Source organism: Colobus angolensis, unplaced genomic scaffold (assembly GCF_000951035.1).
Source record: "Colobus angolensis palliatus isolate OR3802 unplaced genomic scaffold, Cang.pa_1.0 Scaffold260, whole genome shotgun sequence".
Taxonomy (NCBI): domain Eukaryota; kingdom Metazoa; phylum Chordata; class Mammalia; order Primates; family Cercopithecidae; genus Colobus; species Colobus angolensis.
The window spans coordinates 867,872-881,795 of NW_012115822.1; the positions used below are offsets into that span (position 1 = coordinate 867,872).

General features: G+C 41.3%; 1 protein-coding gene across 2 annotated transcripts in view; it reads right to left on the minus strand.

Annotated features, from left to right (window-relative positions):
• MAPK1 (mitogen-activated protein kinase 1) overlaps positions 1-10,831 on the minus strand; it is a 58,115-nt gene extending 47,284 nt beyond the window's left edge. The window contains exons 1-3 of one of the 2 annotated variants that reach the window (XM_011947324.1): positions 10,647-10,831; positions 8,838-9,027; positions 2,983-3,099 (exon numbers count right to left, since the gene is read on the minus strand). In XM_011947324.1, the coding sequence (XP_011802714.1) occupies positions 2,983-3,099; positions 8,838-9,027; positions 10,647-10,657 (318 nt within the window). In that variant the 5' untranslated portion in view covers positions 10,658-10,831. The remainder of the gene's footprint in view (positions 1-2,982; positions 3,100-8,837; positions 9,028-10,646) is intronic. The other variant, XM_011947322.1, reaches the window with a different exon arrangement.
• Positions 10,832-13,924: the final 3,093 nt, after the last annotated feature.

Here is a 13,924-nt window from a genome sequence, read left to right on the forward strand (position 1 = left end):
AAAAAAAAAAAAAAAAATCCTGGGTCTGTAATAGTGTTTTAAAAACAAAGGTAGGACACACAGGAAGAGAAAGGGTAAATGGGAAAAATCTTCATAGAAGAATGCTAGCTAATACAATAAAAGGAAGAATAAATTTAGAAAATTACAATTTTATAACCCCCAATACGATAACTGACAGAAGTGAGTGCTGAATCACTGGGGGAAGGCTGCTGGGAAACAGATTCACATACACCATTCTCCAGGAATCTGTAGTGGTCATGTCAGAAACGTGCAAGCTACATCTCATCAGGAAGAACTCATCAGAAGAATCCACAATGTGAACCACTCTGTGAAACAACTGATCTGTACATTGCAAAGTACTGAATATCTTGAAGAAGAGAGGAAGGGCAAGACTGTTCTAGACTAAGAATAATGCATGAAACTATTAAATCGTGTGTTGAAAACAGAGTTACCAAGACTTTTTTGGGGGGATGGGATGTCATGGAATTAATGCTGATCATTTTGTGAAAGTCTAAGGGTACTCTAGCTGTGGGAAGAACACTTTCTTTGTAAGAAGCATTAGTATGCCCCAAAGGGTCTAGGAGTGAAGTGGTATATGTTGCTGAAGTGTCACATGGTCTGACAAAAAAGAAGAGACAGAAGAAGAGAGAGAGAGAGAGGAAAGAGTAAGAGAGGGAAGGAAGGATAAGAAATATGACAAGATGTTAAGTGTTCACTCTACTCTCAATTTTTCTATGGGTTTGATAATTTTCTACATTAATAAAAATGAACAAAATGAAGACAACTGTTAGAAGTAACATTCTCAGGCTACAGGTATTGCAAATAAGAAAAAAATGAACACTCAATTTTCACTTTGGTGACCCTGCAAGTAGAAGGAAAAGCTGGTCATCTTGAAGAACGCCCTCTCTGGCTACTTCTCCCTGGGGGGTAATCAAGAAGTGAAGACAGTGGGGGCATCTAAGTCAGAACGGAGACTGCAAGACCAAGAAGCCACACCAGGACAAACGCACACCAACAGCTCCCTTTACAACTGGCACTGAACGCTGGCATGCCAATGCTCCTTGTTTAGAATGGCTGTCACGTGGCCAGTCAGAGAAAGAACTTGTTATGTGGGATTATTTGTGATACAGAATTAGAGAGTCAACATGGCATTTTCTCCTCTGAAACATCTGTTACACCAAATCCTTCTTTATAATGGAATTTATGTTAATGAGATTTTACTTTTATAACTAAACTGAACAAATGTAGGACATCAAGAAAAACTAAATGCTTTAAACAAATTCCATTTCCTTATGAAAAAAATCTAATAGCTTATCTGTACTCATAAAGGATGGAGGAAGAGAAAGAAGCCTATGAGCTAATTAGACCTGTTGTTTCATTTCCACTAAGCCTCTCAGGACTATTTCTGGTTCCTGGGCCCTAGATACAAGATCCAATGTCTATTTTTGTTGCTTTTCTTCAAGTATCTTTACATGATAGCAGATGGAACTGTGTTTAAGAATCTTATAAACCTGAGACACTAGTTATAGGTAGTATGTCAGGCCTACTTAACTACTCAATTTTCACACCTTATTCATATATTATTTGCAAATGACAGTAAAAATACTGAATCTCAATCTCCATAGCAGCCCTCAATTTTTGCCTCCTGGCTCATAAACCCAACAAAAAATGTCACACTTCACTTTTTTGGGCTTTTATAAACTTATTCAACCATTTCTTATGACCAAGACACAGACCTTGCTAGTACAGTGTGGATGAGACCTCTATAGCCACTCACAGATGCAGAAGAAAGCACTTCATTTGGAAGCAGGAAATCATGGAAATCATATAATTTCAAAAGAATCCACAGCAGTTCCTACTCTGTCCACATTTATGTTTTCTTCAAGTACAACAAATTACAATATAATTCTGCCAAAGAGACATTCTTCATTATAAATTTGACCTTTATAGAACAGCCCTGGCCCATGTTTACAGAAATACACATTACTGAATAACCTCTACCCAGCGCACACCTAACAGTGACAGCGATAGGCAGGACTTCAGGACAGCTGTCCAAGGAGTGAAACACAGACCACTTATGGTAATAGTGACTGGAGAGGCACACCCTCTCCTACTCTACAACCGTCAGCACCATACTAGCTGAGGTAGAGAGGCTGAGGCCTAGGGCCCAGAAGTTCAACGCCAAACAAAATTTAGACAGCACCTTGGGGCCAGGTGTGGTGGCTCATCCCTATAACCCCAGCACTTTGGTGCGGGGGCTGAGGTGGGCGGATCCCTTGAGCTCAGGAATTCAAGACCAGCCTGGGCAACATAGGAAGACCCCCTACTTTTACAAAAAAAAAAATTAAAAAATCAGCCAGGTGTGGCCAGGTGCAGTGGCTCACGCCTGTAATCCCAGCACTTTGGGAGGCTGAGGCAGGCGGATCATGAGGTCAGGAGATAGAGACCATCCTGGCTAACACGGTGAAACCCCATCTCTACTAAAAATACAAAAAATTAGCCAGGCATGGTGGTGGGTGCCTGTAGTCCCAGCTACTTGGGAGGCTGAGGGAGGAGAGTGGCATGAACCCAGGAGGCGGAGCTTGCAGTGAGCCGAGATTGCGCTACTGCACTCCAACCTGGGCGACAGAGGGAGACTCCATTTCAAAAAAAAAAAATTAGCCAGGTGTAGTGGTGCACTCTGTAGTTCCAGCTACTCTGGAGATTGAGGTGAGGAGGGTCACTTGAGCCTGGGAGGTTGAGACTGTGAGCCGTGATGGTGCCATTGCACTCCAGCCTGGGTGACAGAGTGAGACCCTGTCTCAAAAAAAAAAAAATTAAATTAAATTAAATTAAAAAAAAAAGACAGCACCTTGGCTCTGACCAGGTAGGCTAACTCTCAACAAGTAGAAAGAGACTGAGAGGAGACTTACGGCTTACTGCAATGCATTCAGAAAGTTCTCCTACTTACTGGATTTCTTTTTATGCAAACTTAGTCCTTACCTTGGAATTCAACATAATTTCTGGAGCCCTGTACCAACGTGTGGCCACATATTCTGTCAGGAACCCTGTGTGATCATGGTCTGGATCTGCAACACGGGCCAGGCCAAAGTCACAGATCTAAGAGAGAAAAAAACTTCTTAGAAATTCTAACCTTTCACATCAAAACATCACAAAAATAAAAAAGGCAATAGCAATCATAATGATACTAACTAGTTGTTACCATTACTATGTTGCAGATACTTTCTGGGCATTCTAGAAATTCATTAATTAATTTTCCCAACAACCTGAAAAGCAATCAACATGTTAGAGACCAGGACACAGGCTGAAGAAGTCTTTACAGGACACACTTTAAGAAGCATCCCTACCTTTCATCATCTGCTTAGCACAAAGCAATCTCAATTAGGTGAACTGACAAAAACTGTTCTGGATAAAGTCACCAAAAACAACCAGTACCCTTTTCTCAGCCTGTCCTGCTGGAGCTCTGATGACTGCTGTGAAGATCTGCGCTGACCTTCTATTTCTCAGACTCTACTTTCTGTGAGTCTTCTACTTAGTCTATAAATATAAGTATTTCCAAAGAATCTTCCCACTTCCTTCTCCTTCCAGGTAGTCAAACCTACTCCCAAAGCTTTTTTTTTTTAAGTTTCATATACTGAAGAATATTTTATTTTTTAAAAATTCATAGTTTCTCATTTTCTCCGGTCTCAACCATCTACTGGCCTTTCATCATCTGGCCCTCCAATACTGTGGTGTGGCTTATTTTCTATTTTTGGTAGAGATGGTGTTTCACCATGTTGGCCAGGCTGGTCTCGAACTTCTCACCTCTCAGGTGCTTCAACCACGTCAGCCTCGCACCTGGCCACTGTATACTTTTAAAATATTAGTGAAGATTGGGTGCGGTGGCAAACGCCCATACAATCCCAGCACTTTGGGAGGTCAAGGCGGGCAGATCACGAGATCAGAAGTTCGAGACCAGCCTGGCCAATATGGTGAAACCCCGTCTCTACTGAAAATATAAAAATTAGCCAGGCATGGTGGCGGGCACCTGTAATCCCAGCTACTCAGGAGGCTTCGGCAGGAGAACTGCTTGAACCCAGGAGGTGAAGGTTGCAGTGAGGTGAGATCATGCCACTGCACTCCAGCCTGGGCAACAGAGCAAGACTGTCTCGAAAAAGTATATAAAATTAAAATAAATAAAATAAATAAAATAAAATAGTTAGTGAACTGTACCACTTTAAATATTCAAAATATAATGTTATGCTTCTGATTCCTTGTGTTAACTTGGGTATTCAAGACGATGTTTGAATTATGCCATGGCCAACAACTCATGTGTGTGTGAGTGTGAGCAGGTGAATAGAATGGCCTTAAAGACAAGTCCATAAACTGGGAAGAGACAACAGAGAAAGTAGTCTGGTTCTGTTTGTTTTATTCTTAAGGATGAACACTTTCAAGCAAAAATAAGAGCCAATTCTTCCCAGAAATGTTATATGCTTAAAATATTGATTGAGAATGTCTCTCCAAAAACAAAAACAATCTGCCATAACAGGGCTACGATGATAACCAAAAGAAAAAAAAAAAAAAAAACACGAGGAGACATAAAAATATTCACTGCAAATTTTCAAGAAAATCATTAAGTGTCAAAGAAGCAGTACAGCCATCCTAAACATAGCTTTATTCGTTTTGTGCCCACCTGACTCTTAGTTGCACTGATCCAGGGAAAGAAGCTGGTTCCATCCCATGTGGAAAGGACATGAACCTGTATCAGAAGGATCCTAAGACGTGACAGAGTCCAGTCCACACAATATCTGATGAAGGAAGCTGTCCTCTACAACACCTTACTGGACATTGGCCACCGTGTTCACCCACCGTGACAAAACCCACTGCTTTTTACACACAGTTCTAGAAGGTTCCCCATGATCTACTTGCAACCAACCTTTCCAGCTTAGTGTCAATGACTCCCTATTACTCATCCAATGCTGCAGCCACAGGGAGGAAGACTCAGTGTTTTTGGTAGTAGTCCCTCCCTTATTTTATTTCTGTACCCTCTGCCTACAATACCCCTCCCACAGGAAAAGCTACCCATCCTCGAGGGCCGGCACAGACACCACCTTCTCCCTGCTGCCTCCTAGTCCCAGCCAGAGCTAAACCACCTCTCTCCTTTGCATCTGTACACCATTTTTTTCTCCATCTCAGTTACAGAACATCTCATTATAATCACCTACTGTCTACCAGATTTCTGATCTATCAGTTTTCAGATTTCAAGGGCAGACCCTCATCTCTCTTGTCTGGTATATTTCACAGGGCTTCTCATAGGAGTGTCTGTCGAACTGAAATCTAACAAATGATTATTGCTATACATCTATATGTACTTAAGCAGCTTTATTAAGCTATAATTCACACATCATACAATTTGCTCATTTAAAGTGTAAAACTCAATGGTTTTAGTATTATAATGGTGGACTTACACAACCATTACCACCATCCAATTTGAAAATATTTTTATAACCTCAAAAAGAGATTCTAGTGAGTTAGTATTCCCTCCTTCATTATTCTCCCAACTCCTCCAGCCCTAGGCAATCAGTAATCCACTAATCTAATTTCTGTCTCTATGGATTTGCCTATTCTAGACATTTCATGTAAACAGAATCATACAATATGTGTCCTTTGCGACTGCCTTCCTTCACAGACATAATGTTTGCAAGATTCATCCATGTTGTAGCATTATCAGTACTTCACTCCTTTCTCTTCTACTGTGTGGATCCACCACATTTTATTTATTCATCATCAGATGGACATTTAGATTGTTTCTATTTATTGGCTATAGTGAACAATACCGCTATGAAGATTTGTGTTCAAGTTTTTGCGTAGATGCATGTTTTCATTTTCACTAAGAAGTGGAATCCTCACCAACACTTATTATCTGACTTTTTAAATTACAGCCATCCTAGTTAGGATAAAGTTATTTCAATATAATTTTGATTTGCATTTTTCTATTGACTAATGATGCCAAGCGTCTACCATTCCATGTGCTTACTGGCCATTTGTATATCTCTTTAGAGAAATGTCTATTCAGATCCTTTGTCCATTTTTTAAACTAGGCTATTTACCTTTTCATTTATTGAGTTATATTATGAGTTCTTCATATATTCTAGTTGTAAGTCTCTTACCAGATGTATGATTTGCAAATACCTTCTCTCATTCTGTGGCTTGCCTTTTCACTTTTTTGATGGTTTGCTTTGTAGCACAAGTTTCTAATCTTGATGGAATTCACTTACTTTTTTTCTTTTGTTGCCTGTGCTTTTGGTGTCATGTCTAAGAGGCTTTGCCTAACAGAAGATTGCAAAGATTTACTTCTATGTTTTCTAAGAGTATTAAAGTTTTAGCTTTTAAATTGAGTTCTTCAATCCATTTTGAATTTTTTTTTCCTTTTGAGACAGGGTCTCACCCTGTCACCCCAGATGGAGTACAGTGGCACAATCTCTGCTCACTGCAACTTCCACCTCCCAGGCTCAAGCAGTCCTCCCACTCAGCCTCCTGAGTAGCTCGGACCACAGGCACATGCCACCACGCCCAGATTAATTTTTCTGTATTTTTGGTATAGATGGGGTTTTGCCATGTTGCCCAGGCTGGACTTGCTCCACAGCTCAGGCAATCCACCTGCCTTGGCCTCCCAAAGTGCTGGGATTACAGGCACAAACCACTGCACCCAGCCATTCTGAATTAATTTTTTCATCTTTTTGTATGTGGCTATTCAGTTGGCCCAGATTCGTTTGCTGAAAAGACTATTCTCTCCCCATTGAAGGGTCCTGGCATCCTTGTCAAAATTCAGCTGAACAGAGATATATGGGCTTATTTACTGACTCTCACTTCTATTCCACTGACCTATATGTCTATTCTCTTTTTTTTTTTTTTTTTTGAGACGGAGTCTTGCTCTGTCGCCCGGGCTGGAGTGCAGTGGCCGGATCTCAGCTCACTGCAAGCTCCGCCTCCCGGGTTTATGCCATTCTCCTGCCTCAGCCTCCGGAGTAGCTGGGACTACAGGCGGCCGCCACCTCGCCCGGCTAGTTTTTTGTATTTTTAGTAGAGATGGGGTTTCACCGTGTTAGCCAGGATAGTCTTGATCTCCTGACCTCGTGATCCGCCCGTCTCGGCCTCCCAAAGTGCTGGGATTACAGGCTTGAGCCACCGCGCCCAGCCTATATGTCTATTCTCATGCCAGTAGCACACTGTCTTGATTACTGTGTTTTGCAGCAAGTTTTGAAATCAGGAAGTGTATCAGTCCTCCTCCTCCATATGAATTTCCATATGAAGTTTAGGATCAGCCTGTCAATTTCTACAGAAAAAAAACAGCTGGGGCTTTGATAGGGATTGCACTAAATCTGCAGATCAATTTGGAGAATACTGCCATCTTAACAGTATTAAGTCTTATGATCCATGGACACGGGATATCTTCCCATTTATTTAGGTCTTCTTGAATTCCTGTGCATTTTTTTAGACTGAATTGACATCGCTCTATCACATCTAAGATATCCATAAATTTCCCTCCTTGTTTACCTGTGACACCCATTAAAATGGAAATATGTAAATGCTGCATATTTTCAGGAGAACTCTGAGGACTGTAAAGAATTTGGGGTTTTCTTACTTAGCTGGAATGCCATATTAGGTATTAAAGTCAGTGAGGTTAAGTTTTCTGCTGTATCTTTTGAATAAAATTTATTGAAGAAAAATGTTACCAACGAAATAGATGATTTTAAAACTAATACATAATGTACATGATCCTGTTTACCTACATAAAGTATAAAAGTACACATGTATGTAAGAGCATAGAAAATACTTTGGGAGAAAATACACCAATTTGTTTTTTGTTTGTTTGTTTTTTTGGGGACGGAGTTTTGCTCTGTCACTCAGGCTGGCGTGCAGTGGTGTGATCTCGGCTCCCTGCAACCTCCGCCTCCCGGGTTCAAGCGGTTCTCCTGCCTCAGTTCCCAGGTAGCTGGGATTACAGGGGAGTGCCACCATGCCCAGCTGATTTTTATATTTTTAGTAGAAATGGGGTTTCGCTATGTTGGCCAGGCTGGTCTCAAACTCCTGACCTCAGGTGACCCACCCACCTCGGCCTCCCAAGGTGCTAGGATTACAGGCGTGAGCCACCGCAACTGGCCACCAATTTGTTTTTTTGTTTTGTTTTTTTTTGTTGTTGTTGAGACGGAGTCTTGCTCTGTCACCCAGGCTGGAGTGCAGTGGCCGGATCTCAGCTCACTGCAAGCTCCGCCTCCCGGGTTTACGCCATTCTCCTGCCTCAGCCTCCCAAGTAGCTAGGACTACAGGTGCCCGCCACTTCGCCCGGCTAGTTTTTTTTTTTTTTTGTATTTTTTTAGTAGAGACGGGGTTTCACTGTGTTAGCCAGGATGGTCTCGATCTCCTGACCTCATGATCCGCCCATCTCGGCCTCCCAAAGTGCTAGGATTACAGGCTTGAGCCACCGCACCCGGCCCTGGCCACCAATTTGTTACAGTAGTTAGTTATCTTGGCCTGGTGCTGTGGCCCATGTATGTAATCCCAGCACTTTGGGAGGCTGAGAAAAGAGGACTGCTTGAGCCCAGGAGTTCAGACCAGGCTGGGCAACATACTAAGACTCTGTCTTAAAAAAAAAAAAGAAAAAAAAAAGTATCTCTGGGGAAAAAGGAGCAATGGGATAAGGAAGAAGAGGACTACCACTCTACTAGCATTTTTGCCATAAAAATGTTTTTGGGCATTTCTGGTGACATTTAAAATACGATAGTGAAAATATAACTATGCTTCAGTGAAAGAGTTTTTCAATATATATCACCTTAATAGTTAATAACCTGGCTGACCTTGAGATCACAGGTGGTGTTGAGCAGCAGGTTGGAAGGCTTGAGGTCACGGTGCAGAACGTTAGCTGAATGGATATATTTTAACCCTCTGAGGATCTGGTAAAGAAAATAGCAGATATGGTCGTTGCTGAGGTGTTGTGTCTTCAAGAGCTTGTAAAGATCTGTTTCCATGAGGTCTTGTACTATATATCTGTTTGCACAGGTTAAGTAAAACACCAATTAGCTGGTCATATTTAGCAAAGCGTTGAAAACAAAAATGCATCCTCTCTTGACTCTCTTCCCAAACAGTCCATTATTACACCATGAGGCCCTTAAAGGAAAGAAGAAACTGAGGAAAACTTGGTTTCTTTCATGGAAGGAATCTGAAGTCGTTAACTTCTTTTAGGTCCTGTGAGATGGCAAGAATTACGGCATTACATCTGACTGATGCAGTTATGGGCCTAGACTGAGATCTGAAACAGGCTGTTACAGAAATTCTGGTCAATCTTCAAGTCTCAACCTCTTTGTTCTCTAAATTGTCCACCATCAACGAACTCCCTCCAAGGTTTGTTGGAAATACTGGTGGCCTGTAAGTAGCACATATTCCCTCCTCTGTTTGGTCCAGTAACCTGTAATGTCACTATTCTTTTTTCTTCTTGTTGCCGCTCCCCTCCTCTCTCAAGCTCCTCAAAAGCCAAACATAAAAATTCCAGAAATACAGGTCTAGAAACATACTCTTACTAGTAAATCCAACCCTAAGTCTATTTTCTTACTCTCCCATAACTGTTAAGATCCTAAATAAATAAAACTATGGGCAAGTCATGCTAAGAAGGGGTTTGTGCGTGTTTTGCTCCTCTTGCTTTCTTGCCTGGTCACTTATTTAACTACCTAAAACTTCAGCTATGGCTACTTTCCTTCTAACAGAAATTAAATCATTAAAGCATTTAGCCTTTAACTTCATCATAGTATTATTTCATTAGCAGTATTTCTGCATTTTTTTACTCTCTTCTGTGTAAATACTATTCTCTGTTTCTTACAGATTGATGCTAGAGGCGGCGCAGCATGGGATTCAAAGGAAACATGATTTTAAAATCTGTCATTTGAGAGAGGCTTATTTTCATGGCAAAAGTAAAGTAGGACCAACAGGTGGTAGTGGCAGGAGGCATTTCACTTCAAATATCACTACAACTTATTAACAGAGCTGTTTAAAAATGGAAAGGGCTGCCTAGAGACAGCGAGCTCCCGCACCCTGGAGGGGTGGAATACAAATTGGGTAAACTGGTAGGAGTGCTGTATAACCCTCTCCCTTCTGGCAGACCCTCTTCAGTATACTTAACCTCTCTATCTTTCAAATGGAGTCTGCCCAGGCAGCATCCTCTAAACCTGTTCAGTCCAGATATCTAAATGTTGGTCATAGTTAAATTACATAATTTCAGAGCTCAGTTGATCCTAAAGATCATGACAACCAGTTCCTTCATTTTAAAGGTGGGGAAACTGAGACCTCAAGTAGTGACCTGATTCTAAGATCAGGACAGTCCTGATTTCACCCGGTAGACAGCCAGGGCACCCTCTTTCTTAGTCTATTACTGATCTTCCCTTTACCTTTTCATCATCACAACAAACCATCCCTTGGACAGAAAAAAACATGACTGCAAATGGAGTTAACCAAGATTTTCCATGACTAGACTTAGGGAGTAAATGGCAAACAGATTACGATTTTCCCTTTAGCATGTTTAAAGCACTTTTCCTTTAAGTTCAGGAAATTTCAAGTTCTATTTACTCAACAAGGTTACCAAGCAGTGGAATTGGCTAGTTGCCTAAAAAGGATACACATCTTTCATTTGCTCGATGGTTGGTGCTCGAATAATGTCATTGATTCCAATGATGTTCTCATGTCTGAAGCGCAGTAAGATTTTTATCTCCCGCAGGGTTCTCTGACAGTAGGTCTGGTGCTCAAAGGGGCTGATTTTCTTGATAGCTACACGAACTTTGTTGACATTATCATAAGCAGAGCTTAAAAGAGAGAGAAAGACAGATGACATTAAAAACAGCCCTCAGAATATTTGAAGAATGCAAATTGGCAAAGTATTATATTTTTAACACTCTGTGTAAACACCTGTTTCATACCTGTGAAGGTAGCATGTATATTATCCACAAAAAGACCTCAAGCTAGGGAGGATGGATGTAACTGACACGAGATAGCATACAGCGACTCTCAAAACTAAGAGAGAACCTAGGCCTGTTAATTGGGTGAATGTGTATTTTCATAAACCCAGAAACATGCGTTTATAAACCCAGAAATACACAAACAAGCATTTTCCCATTGTCTTTTTTTTTTTTTTTGAGACAGAGTCTCGCTCTGTCGCCCAGGCTGGAGTGCAGTGGCGGGATCTCAGCTCACTGCAAGCTCCGCCTCCCGGGTTTACACCATTCTCCTGCCTCAGCCTCCTGAGTAGCTGGGACTACAGGCGCCTGCCACCTCGCCCGGCTAGTTTTTTGTATTTTGTAGTAGAGACGGGGTTTCATCGTGTTCGCCAGGATGGTCTCGATCTCCTGACCTCGTGATCCGCCTGTCTCCGCCTCCCAAAGTGCTGGGATCACATTTCCCATCGTCTTAAACGGCAACTGCATTCTGGTGAGAATAATCACTTGTGCCTCCAAAACACCTTCCTACTGTTGTATCAAATTCCTCTGACACAGAAGAAACATTCAAATAACCGACAACCGTACATCTTTATCCCTAACAAAAATGGACCCAAGAGAACACCTTGATGATTTGTATCAACTTTGTTTCTCTCACTTGCAAAATGATATGACCATTTCTTCCAAGAAACTGAATCAAGATATCTGGGTAGTTTTATAACAAAACCTAGAAAGTATTATTCGAAAAACACATTTGCGGCAGTAACATGGGGCCCAGTTCTTTCCAAGTTGTCCTTTATGTCTGATATACCAGAATTCTAAGTAAAAGCAATAATAAAAATTGTACCTTCAATTTTATGAATTTGAATCTTGAGAATTACTACTATCTTTATGATAAACATTCTATTAAAATCTTGTGTATAAGAAATTTTCATATTAATAAATGTCAACATCTGGCCCACTGGCCAAAGCAATAAAATAACACTGACAGGCAATAAGACAACATTTCTTGTTTCCTTGGGATAAGTGCTAGAATAGAAAACAGTAAAATAACTTTATTCTAAAGTTTATGCTTCTAAGGCCGGGTGCAGTGGCTCACGCCTGCAATCCCAGCACTTTGGGAAGCTGAGGCAGGCGGATCACTAGAGGACAGGAGTTTTGAGACCAGCCTGGACGACATGGTGAAACTCTGCCTCTACTAAAAATACAAAAAAATTAGCCAGGCATGGTGGCACACACCTGTAATCCCAGCTACTTGGGAGGCTGAGGCACAAGAATCACTTGAACCTGGGAAATGGAGGTGGCAGTAAGCCAAGAGTGTACCACTGCACTCCAGCCTGGGCAACAGAGTGAGACTCTGTCTCTAAATAAAGTTTATGCTTCTATAATAATATTTATCAGTCTACTAATCCAAAGAATTATTGATATATTTATCTGATTCTATGACAAGATAATGCTCTAGAGGGGAACTTTGTCTTACTAGGATCCAATTATTCTACAACACCATTAACACACAGTACACAGGTGGCCCCAAATGCTCTGAAATATATTTTCTTAAGTAAAAGAACCACTACTCAAATCTTATTTTGCTTTGGTTTGGTGCATGAGGCCCTAAGCCAGTAATTTTCAACTAGACATCCAACAGCATATATAATAATAATTTAACATAGCATTAAAAAGCATATATAATAAGCAAGCTTATTCAATATTGGGAATATTTTTAGAAATAAAAATTCTATTTTGGTAATTCAACTCAGAACAAGAGTTCAATGACAGGACAGATTAGTTACAAAATACTGGCTTAAACTCAACATTACAATTTTCTAGTGTTAATATTATAAATTTCTAGTGTTAACAGTCAAATGTGGCCATAATTTGCTCTGCAAAATTATAATCCAACAAAATTTTTGGAGAGAGGAGCTTATGGTCAGTGTGCCCCTCTACCGTATCAACACTCAGTGACGAAATAACTGCCCCCCGCTTTTTAAAAATTTTTTTGGGAAGGAGCCTCGCTCTGTCGCCCAGGCTGGAGTGCAGTGGTGCGATCTCGGCTCACTGCAAGCTCCGCCTCCTGGGTTCATGCCATTCTCCTGCCTCAGCCTCCAGGAGCCTGCCACCACACCTGGTTAATTTTTTGTATTTTTAGTAGAGACAGGGTTTCACCATGTTAGCCAGGATGGTCTCGATCTCCTGACCTCGTGATCGGCCCACCTCAGCCTCCCGAAGTGCTGGGATTATAGGTGCGAGCCACCACACCCGGTCAACTGCCTCCTTTTAATTGAGAAAACATGAGATCATCTTCATCTGGTACCACTTGAAAAAAAGGAGTTTGGTCCATGGAGTTGGGTCTGTTCCTGTCTGCTCCACTTAACCATTCTGCTGGTTTTTTGGTTTACGCAATCTATCTTTCAGAGAACTGATGACAAAGAGGGATGCACTCTTCCATAACAACTCCATACTTGCTAGTTTCTCCTTGGATTTATAGGTTTTGTTTTATATATTTTATTGTTGATACTTGGGAAATAAGGCATACCATGAACTTTCAGGTGTCTACGAATAGTTTATGCTTTAAAATCACTTTGACATTACCAACTGTATCTTGTTTTGCTCAACCCCTTTTGTCCCTAACTACCACCACACTACAGGTTTTTGCTATGTGTCTCTTATCACAGGAATCAAAAGATGGTTCATTAAAAAGGAACATTAAAAAAGAAGGCTGGGCGCGGTGGCTCACGTCTGTAATCCCAGCACTTTGGGAGGCCAAGGCAGGTGGATCATGAGGTCAGGAGATCGAGCCATCCTGGCCAAAACTGTGAAATCCCGTCTCTACTAAAAATACAAAAATTATCTGGGTGGAGTGGTGCACACCCATAGTCCCAGCTACTCGGGAGGCTGAGGCAGGAGAATCGCTTGAACCCAGGAGGCGGAGGCTGTAGTGAGCTGAAATCATGCCACTTCACTCCAGC